At 41.4% G+C, this 12,329-nt stretch overlaps 3 protein-coding genes across 5 annotated transcripts in view; 2 read left to right on the top strand and 1 right to left on the bottom strand.

Moving 5' to 3' along the window:
• LOC115235472 (probable isocitrate dehydrogenase [NAD] subunit alpha, mitochondrial) overlaps window positions 1-1,808 on the top strand; it is a 3,976-nt gene extending 2,168 nt beyond the window's left edge. The window contains exons 4-7 of the mRNA XM_029807293.1: window positions 8-38; window positions 299-533; window positions 599-877; window positions 970-1,808. Of these exons, the coding sequence (XP_029663153.1) occupies window positions 8-38; window positions 299-533; window positions 599-877; window positions 970-1,209 (785 nt within the window). The 3' untranslated portion in view covers window positions 1,210-1,808. The remainder of the gene's footprint in view (window positions 1-7; window positions 39-298; window positions 534-598; window positions 878-969) is intronic.
• Window positions 1,809-3,717: 1,909 nt separating this feature from the next.
• Window positions 3,718-4,662, top strand: LOC115235464. Its single transcript, XM_029807280.1, has 2 exons — window positions 3,718-3,968; window positions 4,162-4,662. The coding sequence occupies exons 1-2, from the start codon at window positions 3,762-3,764 to the stop codon at window positions 4,387-4,389; spliced, it is 435 nt and encodes a 144-aa protein (XP_029663140.1). The 5' UTR covers window positions 3,718-3,761; the 3' UTR covers window positions 4,390-4,662.
• Window positions 4,462-12,329, bottom strand: LOC115235463. Of its 3 annotated transcripts, XR_003884036.1 has the most exons (4): window positions 12,156-12,329; window positions 6,133-7,434; window positions 5,149-5,244; window positions 4,462-4,601 (listed from the first exon to the last, which is right to left on the bottom strand). XR_003884036.1 is itself a non-coding variant. In XM_029807277.1 (3 exons), the coding sequence occupies exons 2-3, from the start codon at window positions 7,424-7,426 to the stop codon at window positions 5,674-5,676; spliced, it is 1,461 nt and encodes a 486-aa protein (XP_029663137.1). In that variant the 5' UTR covers window positions 7,427-7,434; window positions 12,156-12,329; the 3' UTR covers window positions 4,711-5,673. The 3 variants fall into 3 exon arrangements, 2 of the variants coding, with proteins under 2 accessions (XP_029663137.1, XP_029663138.1); XM_029807277.1 differs by lacking the exon at window positions 4,462-4,601 and having other exon boundaries at window positions 4,711-5,840; XM_029807278.1 differs by lacking the exon at window positions 4,462-4,601 and having other exon boundaries at window positions 4,711-5,244.

Raw genomic sequence — 12,329 nt, 5'->3', positions numbered from 1 at the left:
GGGAAAGGTCATAGATCTCTCAACCTTGCACTAAGAAAGTAAGTCCATCGCATTCTTGTGCAATCAAACATAGTTAAAAATAACTCTGTGCAAGAATATTGCCTGAATCTTAACACAGCTGTATTCGTGCAGTAATACATAATTACATAATTATAATATTTTGATAATTACATGTGGTTGCTTTAAATGTTTCACATTGTATCTACTATATTACTTACCTTATTCTGAGATCAAATATACATGTCTTATTTATCTTTTTATTTATTCTGTTCACTTATCTGTTTGCAAATATTTGCAGGGAATTTAATTTATATGCTAATGTGCGGCCATGTCGATCATTGGAGGGGTACAAGACGTTGTACGATGATGTCGACGTCGTCACTATCAGAGAGAATACAGAAGGTGAATATTCGGGTATAGAGCACGAAATCGTAGAAGGCGTTGTACAGTCCATTAAGTTAATCACGGAAGAGGCTTCTCGCAGGGTAGCGGAATTTGCTTTCCAATATGCTACAGACAATAATAGGAAAAAGGTACATATGAAAATGCGCAAAAGGCTAAAGTTGGACTAAACGGACTGACTAAAATCTCTTTATAGGTCACCGCTGTACATAAAGCGAATATCATGAGGATGTCGGACGGTTTGTTCTTGAGGTGTTGTCGGGAAGCTGCGCAGAAATTTCCATCTATTAAATTCGAAGAAAAATACTTGGACACAGTTTGCCTAAATATGGTGCAAGAACCAAATCAATACGACGTGCTCGTTATGCCAAACTTGTACGGAGATATCTTATCTGATATGTGCGCTGGACTCGTCGGAGGTCTCGGTCTCACACCGAGCGGAAACATTGGCTTGAACGGAGCCTTGTTTGAATCGGTATGGCCATTATTAAAATGCGAATGAATTTTACATTAACTTTTCAACAGTCTTATTTTATACGACAAATTGTACTTTTAATTATATTCTAGGTACATGGAACGGCACCCGATATTGCCGGTCAAGATAAGGCAAATCCCACGGCGTTATTGCTCTCTGCGGTGATGATGCTCAAACATATGGGTCTCAACAGCCACGCAAAGATCATCGAGCACGCCGCTTATGATACCATCAAGGAAGCGAAATATCTGACCGGTGATTTAGGCGGTACCGCAAAATGTAGCGAGTATACAAATGAGATTTGTAAGAAAGTTGCTGCGCAAACAAAATAAAAGGCAGGTATTTCAATAATAGAAATCCAAACTGCCAAATACTCGTAGAATTCATGCGTCCATGATAAAAGGGATGCTATTTTCTACCATCTGAATTAATATTCTGTATGCACAGTCTTGTATGTATGTGCGTCTTTAGTGTAAATCCACAATTGGGCTCGGATATAGATCGAATATTGTTGAATACTCTCGAGCTTGCATCCACGCATGTACATTTAGAAATTGCTCTTGGATATATTCTCTCTTGGTTCGTTATAGGCGTAACAGATTATTACGTCCCTATTCTCGATGATCTGACAAATATGGAACGGCATTTAATTTCCTTCCATTTGTAAGATGCGCGTGCACCATCGTTGATTACATCGACTGAACATATTTCTTGTATACGTTTATCATTATGTATTATTTAACTTGTCCCAGAGAAAGGATCCTAGTAGAGATTGTAAAGATTAGCTATGTAAATTAAATAGTCGAAATGTGTGCTGTATCATAATTTTAAATAAAATTGTTACGCGAAACGTATGTTCCATAGCAAAATTAGTTTAAAATATCGAAAACATCGTACAGTATTACAAACTAATAAAAATCTATAAAACACATTTTGCATAGCAAATTATCTAGATCCTTATTCTTAGCTAATTGGCTACCTATATCGCCTGTTATCCCTCTCTCCCTCGTTATACAATTTTAAGAATTCATAAATTATGTTTAAAAAGTTCTGATTATAAAAAAAGTATATTTTATCTTTAGGAATAGTGTCACACAATACATATTTTTCTCTGATTTCATGCTATTATCATAATTTATAAAGTACCATCGAATCTTGTAGATCTTAAAGCGACGACGCGAATAATAATTTTCGAAGGGGAGAATCACGAAGGAAGGTGATAATGTCTGGGAAAAGTCCTCTTGATCGCTCTTGATACCAACATCACGGACGGATGTATCGTCCCTTCTCTCCTCCTCTCCCTCGCGGTATTACGTTATAGCATCCATCCCGCGGCCACTTCATAACTTTCCCCTACTCCCCTACTCGCGTCGTTCTCCGGTACGGTACACACTGTGCAGAGGAAAACTCTCAAGTATGAGAAAAGTTGCCGGCTATATTTCACCGGCGGGGCTGAAAATGGCGAAGGAAAAGGACGAGATGAAGAAGGGGACCGAGTGTCATCTTCGCCGCTCGTTAATTCCTTCTGTGATTTATCGCGATCCGCCGGGTAAATAATGACCAACTTCTCGAAAAATTTCGATATTAGATTTTCCTTAGGACGATGTCGCGCTGTTTTTCGATTATACTCGTATTAGATTGGAAAAAAGATTGTCACGATAATCGCATGCATTGATCGTGGTAAAATATTAGGACTTGTATCCCCCTTAATCTATATAAAGTATTTTATATCTGTTATAATAAATTCTCCGGAGTAAAATATTACATGAGACACATTTCATCAGTGCATATAAATGTTCGACGAGGGATACTTGGTGTATTTTTTATACTCGAAAACACGACGAAGGAACATGACGTGTCTCGTTTTATATAAACGTCATATTATTTTAAACTCGCAGGAGAGAAGTAGTAAAATTGATAAACTCCCGTCGAATTACGCTCTTGTAAAATGTCTGTACAATGTAACGGTGATGCTAACGAGCAAGAAGCGCGATGTGCATAGGCCGCGGCGGGGTAGTCGCACAAAGGTCTGACACTTCTGGTGAAGTGTGGAAAGCGCGACGCATGCATATTCAAGAATCACGAAGGAAGGGGGAGAGGTATACGTGCATGTGTGTGCGTGTGCGCCATCGTAGTCATAGGAATAATAAAAATTCGAGGGTTGAAATTATTTAGATTTATGCCCGCTCTCTTGTCGTCATGCCGCCGCGCCGTTGACGAGGCGCGATTCGATTCCGGGGAACAAATTTCATGCATTATTCAGGATGGCCGGGCCGGCGATGCAACTACCCCGGTTGCAATGGAAGCGATCCTTTTGGAAAAAGTCGTTTTTAATCTCTCGTCGCGCTTCAATAACGCGTGTGTGTACGACCCTTCGACCTTTTAAGAAACGGAAGACAATCCGCTACACGCGAATCCGCGATTCGATGACAATGCAAAGTATTTCAGGAACAACATTTTTCACGAGAATTACAATAAGTCTTAAAATCATAATTACAACATTAATGCATCAAAAAATTTCTTGCTCACAACGATGGAACTATCTCACCTGTTGACATACTATATCTCTTTCTAATACTGTAGCGAACATGCGATAGTGCTCGCCGGAGAGATGTGACATACTCCGTTTGGAGTTATCTGCAGGAGAGATCCGATCGCGAATGCTATCGGTACGAATGGGAACATTTTAATCCCGTCTACGCAAGAACGTCATTCTTTTTTTTTTTAACACATCTGTTTAATTAATTGTTTCGACGGCGTGGTAATCGTCTTACCGCGGATTAACAAGTCCGGCATCCGTCGCGGCACTAAAATTCTCGTTCCATTATCATCGCGGACTGTCCGCGCGTCGCATCTTCGAGTTGAGAGCAAACTACTGCCGGATATGAGGAACGTTATTTTCTTCGCGGTCGTCGTCTCTATCGCGAGCTATGCCGATGGCAGAGTTTATTATCTGGAGAATTTCGACGGTGTGCGAAATAACGAGGCGATCTATCCGATCGTGGAGCAGCAAGCTTCCCGCGACCTGGACCTGGCCTTCTCCGCAGGAGATCCGGTCGAGAACGAGAATGTCGTATCTCCGACCAGAAAGGTCAGTGAAGAATTATAAACTGGAAAGATTCTATTTTCGAAATCAAAATTTATATATATCCATTTATATATTTTCGTTTTTTGCTATTTAGATAAGAATAAAATATCCTATTGTATTTATTTAGTGCCTTACTATACTCAACTTTCAATGTGAATTTAAGTTTGATAGAGTGTGCTTGTATCTATTTTGTTAGGTGTACACTCTGATCGCACCGGAAAAACCGTACATTGAGTCAAATAGAGACGCAGATCGTTCAATCGCGTACTACAAATTAACTGAGCCCGCTCCGACCAGAAGAGGCAACTTCGACGATGTCATTCTCGTTCCGCAAGGAGCTCGGAAATTGATGAAATTGAATGGTAACAATAAGGGCGAAGTGATCTTGGAGCTTCGCGTTATTGCTAATCACGATAGCACATGACTCGCGCGTTAAAATCAAACTTTCGTCGATTCACCTGGAAGCAAGCCGATAAGGCTTGAACAAGACAAGTTATACAGTTGAATCTCGCATTGCTTTTATTACGTTCAATTTACAACGATGAGTACTTTCTATCAATACATATAGATACATCGGAATATACTATTATAATATTTACATTACATATCACATTGTCGAATTCGGATCGGAGCAACCCCAGCAAACACAGATACATAACTGTAACATTGCTATAATAAAACGGAATGTAACAAGTAATGAATAGCGCGCCGTATAGCGGTAAGCAAATGAACTATAATCCCAATATTAGTTACAAAAGGACTTTATTTGGGCGATCATAGGACGTTTTCAAAATTACGTCTTTGGCTAGTCTAAGAAATGAGGTCTTTTAAACGTCAATTATTAGTCGCCGACATTATAGACCAAAAATAGACGTCATTATGTCGTCTTTTGACGTTACTCTGTTACTTGGGCAGTTACACTACATATTCCCATGTTACATAGCAGTTATATTCTGATGTTATATTGCGTAAATAAAAGGCAGTTATATAATCCCAATATAAATTAGGTATAACAACTGTTACATTACATGTTACTCCCATGTTACATAGCAGTTATATTCTGGTGTTATATTGCTTAAATAAGAGATAGTTATATAATCCCAATATAAATTAGGTATAACAACCGTTACATTACATGTTATTCCCATGTTATATAGCAGTTATATTCTGTGTTTGCTGGGACTCCACTCGGATAGTCTTTACGACCCTTCAGTTTTCGCTGAGAAATGATCTGTAACTTCTTCTTTGGTCGCTCAGTACAGAATCAAGTCGGACAATTCTGTCTCAAAAATGCAGTCGATATGACATTTGAAGTATTTAAGAGAAAAGTAAAGAACAAATGGGAAATGTTTGAAATAAATCTCTGTTGAAATTACACGCGCGCAAGAAATTCTTACGAAAAAGAAATTTCCGCAAAAAATAATATCTAAAGAGCAGCGAATATCTCCTCTCTTTTCCCATTACAATCATGATATGAAAATATATGACACACTGTAAAAGGAGCAATTCGATCTTGTGCATAGTTCGGTTACTTTTGTCTTGGCAGAGGTGCTATATTAGACGAAGGATACGATCGCGAGTGCAGTTTTGAAGATGTAACGAGAGAAAAGATGCGAATAACGACGCTACGATTCTATCTTAGCGATTAAAATGGTAAGACCGTCCGGCGCGCGCGTCTCTTTGCATGTCACGTTTATTATGAGTTAAGTTATTCCGTTATTTGTGACGTTTGCTCGGTCGACGGGTCACTCTTCGGCTCTTTCACGTAATCCACTACTAATTCGAGACCGATCAGAGCCCGTAGATCCTTCCTTTCCTCTTCAGAATTCGTCGTCGTATTACCGGCGTCTTCTACTTTCGCGATATCCTCGCCGGCTTGAAAAGCAACACGAATGTTTTATCATATGCGTCCTTCTTTCGTTAAAATAACGGAGATAACGCCTGACAATTCTTTCAACATGTTAGATAAGCGAAACTAAGAATAGCGAAAATATTTCAGAAACGGAAACAGAACAATTGTATTTCTATATTATCGTACTTTGAAACACATAAATGTGATACGAAACAAAATTGCCTACTTCTGACTTTCATCGAAACCAGACAAAAAGATTAAAAAACCAGTGACACAATATAATGGAACGAAAAGAATGGCGCAGGTGTTTCCTACCTTGGTGCATCTCCTTCGAGTCCTCTTCGTTCTCCATCGACGTGTCCGTCCTGGAGATCCTCGTCTGTTGTATGTCCTGATACGTCTTTGTGAGATGCTTCAAGATATAATTGGTACCCCGTGTATTCTCAGCGTCCGGGCTCTTCGACGTGGTAGCCTCGTCGCGGGTGAGATTCAACGGCCGATTGCTGTACTCTTTGGACTGCGGCACGCTGAAGGCCGAGCAGTGCTTCGTCTTGAAGGGTAGCTGCCGCTCGTTGGCGTGCTTGCGATCCCAAATGTGACCGGAAACGCGTAGATCTATGAAGAAGTGCAGGGGATCGATGCCGGGATAGGATTGCGGCATCGGATATGGCGGATACCATAGCGGTCCGGGTAGAAACTCGGCCGGATTGGACATGCCGCCAGGCAGAGCGGCGAAGCCCTTCACGCCCTGAAGAACTCCCTCGCATCCTCTGCCGGGCAAACCGGGAAGGAACGGCCCGCGCGAAAAATCGAGCTTCTTCTGATCCGATAGCTGCAGACCGGGTGGTACAATCTCCTGGCCGGGCGCGATGCTCTTGGTGCGATCTTCGTAACCCCTGCCGTTGTCGAAATTACAGTTCCTGCCGCTGCGTTCCAGCTGCTGCGAGTCCTCCGGCTTGACCTTTCGCGACTCTCCGCCGCCGGAGAAGATGTTCTCCGGCGGCTGGGCGTCAAAGTGCTGCCGCGGTCGTTCATGGTCGAAGAAATTTTTGCCGTGCTGCCGTGGCAAGAAGTCCGTCTTGTTCTCGTCGATGGGCTTCAGGATGTCACCGCCAAAATTAGGTTTCTGATCGAACGCGCCGGCTTTGTTCTCCGACGTCGCGTCGGGATAGGCGTCCGCTCGCTTGCCGGTCTCGTTCTCCAAACGAGTCTCCGACGGCATCTGAGCGGACTGCTGCTGCGCCGTGGAGTGATAGTATTTATTGGTGTCCTGGTGATAATGATGATGGTGATGATGATGATGGGATCGTTCCTTTGTCGTGAGTTCCAGTGGTCGGTCGCGGGCGTCCCGCCAGGATCGCTTGCGACGTCGCGCAGCGTTCGAAGCACCACCGCCGACGCCGCCGACACCACCGCCGTTGGCCGACGTTGTCTCCGTCTTGGCTTGCACGAAGGACCGCAGCATCTCGCTGAAGAAGAAGCTATGAGGGGTCAGCGGGACGTTGTAAAGATACGGAGGAGTGGCCGCCAGCAAGCGAGAAACGAGATCTCCGCCCGACAGGGAGGCTGGAGTCTTCAAAGTCGACGGGTCGCCCGTGGTCGTCGTCATTTTGGCGGCTGAGATCAGTGAAAAAAATGGAATAAAATTCTCGGAAATTTTATATAACGTAAGATTATCTCATCAGGCATTTGGATTAATTTAAGCAATAATTCATGATGGCAGAATTGTCCAACTCTGAGCACTTACTCGAACTGTCTCCATCTCGCTCTTGGCATCTTTTTCTTTTCATTTTGCTTATTTATTTTTTTCCTATCGCGTGTCGTTCATTCGCGTATAATATCGTAAATCAGCTGTAGACAGATATACGTCACTATGTCCTACACAATGCACACCGTAGATATTCATGAACTTTAAAGATTTATATAGGATATAATTGAAACCTGATAACAAATTTCAATAACAAAAACTATATTTTTATCACTATTAATTCTACATTTTTTACCTAATAATTTTATTTACTTTTTACTAGGACGTTATATCGTTTATGTCTATAGTTTTGCTATAACAGAAGAAAAGATATTTTTCTACTTTGAAATAATATTTTTTTCATATATTGTAAATATTAAATAGACGATTTTTCATGAATTTTTTAAAAGAGGGATTAAAACGTGCGAATATGGATCCATATCTCGCTCTTCTTACATAAGTGATTGGAAAATAATCCGTGAACAATGGAATAGCGCGGGCTTGATGATGTAATGACTGTGTACGAAGAACGAAGAACGTGTACAAGCACGACTCGCCGATGTGGAAGTGAGCTACTATTGTCTTCTGAAATTAATTGAATAGCTCCCGGCCTTAAGTCTAAGACCAAGGAAGAGCGGCGTCTGCAGCGGCATGGGATGAGAGAACCGGCCTGGGGTATCGCGTCATCCATTAAGGAATACTAATTTCTGTCAAGTACACGTTCGGTTTCGCCCGAGTGCGAGAATTCTCGCGAAGAATTCTCGTTGCCGAGAATTTCTCGCGACAAAGGATTCGTCGACGCAGATATCTCAATTGATATCAGCATCCGAATCATTCCGCAAGAATACTTGCACTGCAAATATTTATTTTTTAAAATTATTATTTTGATACACGTACAATATGCGTATGTTGTTTCATCACCAAATAATCATTGCAACGATAATATTGAGAAACAAACTTTAACTTCTCAATTTTACAATCATACATAATTGATGAGGATTCTGATCGCGACGAATGAATTTGCGCGATCGCAATCGTCGGAGAAATTTTTCTTCGTGACAGAAAACAGAGGTCCCTGAAAAGGATCTCGACGCGGCAGAAAGACCAAAGAGCAACGGGGCGTGGAAAGCAGAGAGCGGAGTCGTTCGTGCATCCGCGCGTCCAGAGAGAGAGGGATCGGGCATTGTTTCGGTCCATTGTTTCCCAAACAAACGGCGTCCACGTTGTTTCGTCAGGAGATATTATGTTCAGCCAGACAGGCAGGACGAACGGGAAATGGACTGCTGTCAGTTTTACTCTTCGTGATAAATACGCGCCCGTCGTTGGCGCCAGCCGCCAACGCCGCGGCCATAATTCCGTCCATCCGTATCGCGCGGTGCATGTCAAAGTTGCGATTGCAGTGACTTCTTCTCGCAATGTATGTATCGCAAAATTTCTCGAGCTACTTTCACAGTATAAAAATAAAAAGAAATATAATTTTAAGAAAAAGAAATTTACGAAAAAGTCCAGTTACACGAATATTGCTTATTACAATTTTTGTCTTATTTACTAATTTTTGTAAAAGAAAATTAATAAAATAACATTGCCATGAAATGCGAAAAATAAAACCCTCGGGCATTCTTAATTTTGTAAAAGACGAGATCCAAGAAGCGTTCTCCACCAGAGGCGCGAAGCGTTTCTATCATATATCACGGGAGGGAGTCCTTCCGGGGATGTCGGTGATTTTTTTCTCGCGCAGAGACTCGTTTAGACAATGATACCGGCTTGGCGGCTATTCTAAAGACCGTAAAGCGACTTTACGAGGAGGGGGGGGGGGAGAGCCGGCGTTACATTATTATTCCACTTGAAGTGGGAGACGCGAATGGAAGGCGCGGATCACTCTGACGCCGACGGCGCGTCGTCATCATCGTCGTCGTCGTCACCGTCGCCGTCCTCGTCCCCGTGGAGAGACAATCTCGGTTTCACGCGGCGCGCGAGGGAAGGCCGGTTTACGATTCATAAGACAACTCGGCGGATTGAATTAAGCTCGCTCGCGCTGCGGCAGCTGCCGGAGCCCGTCCGCCACCGGGCGGGCGGCGCGAATCTGCATAATCCCGTTCGCGTCGACGATTCTAATTGGCGGATTGTTTCAATCTCTGTCGCTGCGAATATTTGCATTCGCGCTGCTCTACCTCCATCGAGGCCTGCCACCCTCCCCCCGCTCGGTTGCCTTCGCCGCGGCTACCGCCATCCCCTCACTCATCTCACCCTACAGTCTCTGATCCTGCATCTTTCGTCTTTCTCTTTTTCCTCGTTCCCATCTCTTCTTTCCATCTCTGTAACCTCCTTTCGGCATTCACCTTATCGTCACTATCTCCATCGCGAGATGCAGAGCATATCAAATAATGAAGCATCCCTCTTATTTGAATTTCTCTCTTCGTTCAACTGAGCAATATATTTCTCTCTTTTTGCTATATTGTTATTAATGTCTATTCTATATCTAAAATTCTCTTTTGCAACCTGCACATCATTTCGCTCGATTTAAATTCGATTAGACAGGTTTTTTCTATATAATATTTTTCTACATTTACATGCTTCCATTGTGTAAAGCCTTGTGTATTGTTATCTTCATTTCAAAGATCGCCAGTGGCACTTGTATTTTTCGTTTCACCGGAATACGGTATTTTCTATAAAAATGGTCGTAAAAGAAATATTTTGAATTGTCGTCACTCAATTGCAGCCGTGTGTTTTATTTGGCATTGTTATATGTCGGCGGCCGCGCGTTTTTTTCCGCCTCCAAGCTAATCAGTATTCTCGATACTTTCAGTCGTTAACTATTTTTATATATATTTTTACAGTTTTTTTGTCTAAATATTATTTCTGAAATAGAAAGACAGAGAGAATTCCCAAAATATTTTTCGGCATAAATACGACATCAAAAATATCAATCTATCATTGCTTGAGAACTTATTTTCGAATTTAAATTTAAAAAAGATACCGTGTAAAATGCATCAAAAAATAAATACGAAAATTATCAAAGTGATGAGTCCGTCATCGGCAATCTTATCAAAGTTGATATATAACGCATCAGATTTATACGTAAGAGTCTCGTTAAAATTCGTGAGATATCAAACTTGAAATTTACGCTTTCGGTATAAGTCGTTTGTTATAATTAAACACACTACCCAAAGTCTGAAGAACGTTAAATTCTTCGTTTCGACTACCTTTATATAGTACAGTTCACTTCTTTAACTTCTTTTCGAGGAGAGACGCGCGCGATTCTTTTACGTCCACATAAATATTTTTATCGCGAGACGCTCTTGCGACAAAATCTTCTCGTTTTGCATAGAAAGAAAAAGCCGCCGGTCGTAGCAAAATCCGGGCTTTTTTTACGGTTGAACTCTCTGCGTAATTCAAACATCCTGCTTTCTGTGTCACGCGAAGGGAATGCGTCCGCCAAACGACTCTCGGAAGAATCCTGGGGATCCTACGACCCCGAGAAATAATCACGGTCTGACACTGTACGATCCTCCGCCACTTTGGCAAACTTTATAGTCTGCAGCTTTGGACAGATTCTTTATTATTGTTATTATCATTCAACATTATTTATTCAATGCCCTTTGATAAATCACTGTAAAGCCGTAGAATACAGAGAAAAATGCTGTAGATAATAAAATATAGTCATGATAGCATGCAGATAAATGGTAGAAAGAGATAAATAAGTAAACTTAAACATTCTTAAATAGAGTATCCATTGATGGAATTCTAGAAGAGAAAATGATATCCGAATATTGTTTCTTATTAGATTGAAGATAAAGTCTTTCGCAAACTGAGAAAAGATGTTAAAAATGATTATAGAGACTTTGAAAGAGAGATAGAGATACACTAATATTCTTGTAATAGTATACATATAATAGCAAATGCAATGATTGTCACGCAATAAAAATTATTGCGGCCACCGTGACATTTATTACGCATCGCATTCTTGCATTGCGCATGAAAAAAAAAGAGCGTATTTGCAGAATCGATCGTCCTGATTGTCATATAGATGCGACATGCAGATGCACAGCAGATGTTTAGCAGGAAGCAAGTGGTCAGTTAAGTGGTACAACCGCAATATCATTAGACGCTACGTACAGTGCAACAGAGAGTTGCATCGTTTTATGAAGAAACGAATGTCAATTCAGTCTGAATTTCAAATTTAAACAAAGGACGTTACTTCATTCAGTTAAACTCGAATGATAAAATAAATACAGAATTATCAAACAAATGTAATATTTTAATAAATAAATCTCGATTCACGTAAATAAATTGCGTTAAAAAGCAACTTCTTAGTTCTGAATATTAGTTCTGATAATTAACCTGCATGACATTTTTCACTATAACGAAGAATAAGTCCCAAACCATTTCTGATTAGATCGTTTTCAAAGAGATCTAAAATGTTTCCAAGAAAATATATCAGAAATATCAAAGATATCCGGCAAATTGCGGATAGAAAAATTCATTTCGCATCTAACTTTCCGTCAAATTTTTGCAAAGTCATCTGCGTATCGCTGACATTCCCGATGGCACGCGGCGAAAGAGGGGTCTTATCCTCAAGAGTTGCACTCACCTGCACACGCGATAGCAGCGGAGTCCTCGAAATTGGTGCCGCTTCGTGGACGACGATCCACCGGTGGCGCCCGGGATGACGATCTATGGATCCCTGTCGCAGTGGTGGTCCGACGCGTGCTGCTGGCTGTGGCGGCAAATGAGATAATAATCGGAGGACTCAGTCACTCGTCGT

The sequence above is a fragment of the Formica exsecta genome, unplaced genomic scaffold (genome assembly GCF_003651465.1).
Source record: "Formica exsecta isolate Colony F162 unplaced genomic scaffold, ASM365146v1 scaffold222, whole genome shotgun sequence".
NCBI classification, from domain to species: Eukaryota; Metazoa; Arthropoda; class Insecta; order Hymenoptera; family Formicidae; genus Formica; species Formica exsecta.
The sequence above is the reverse complement of the archived record's forward strand: the minus strand, read 5'-3'. Positions and strand labels throughout refer to the sequence as shown.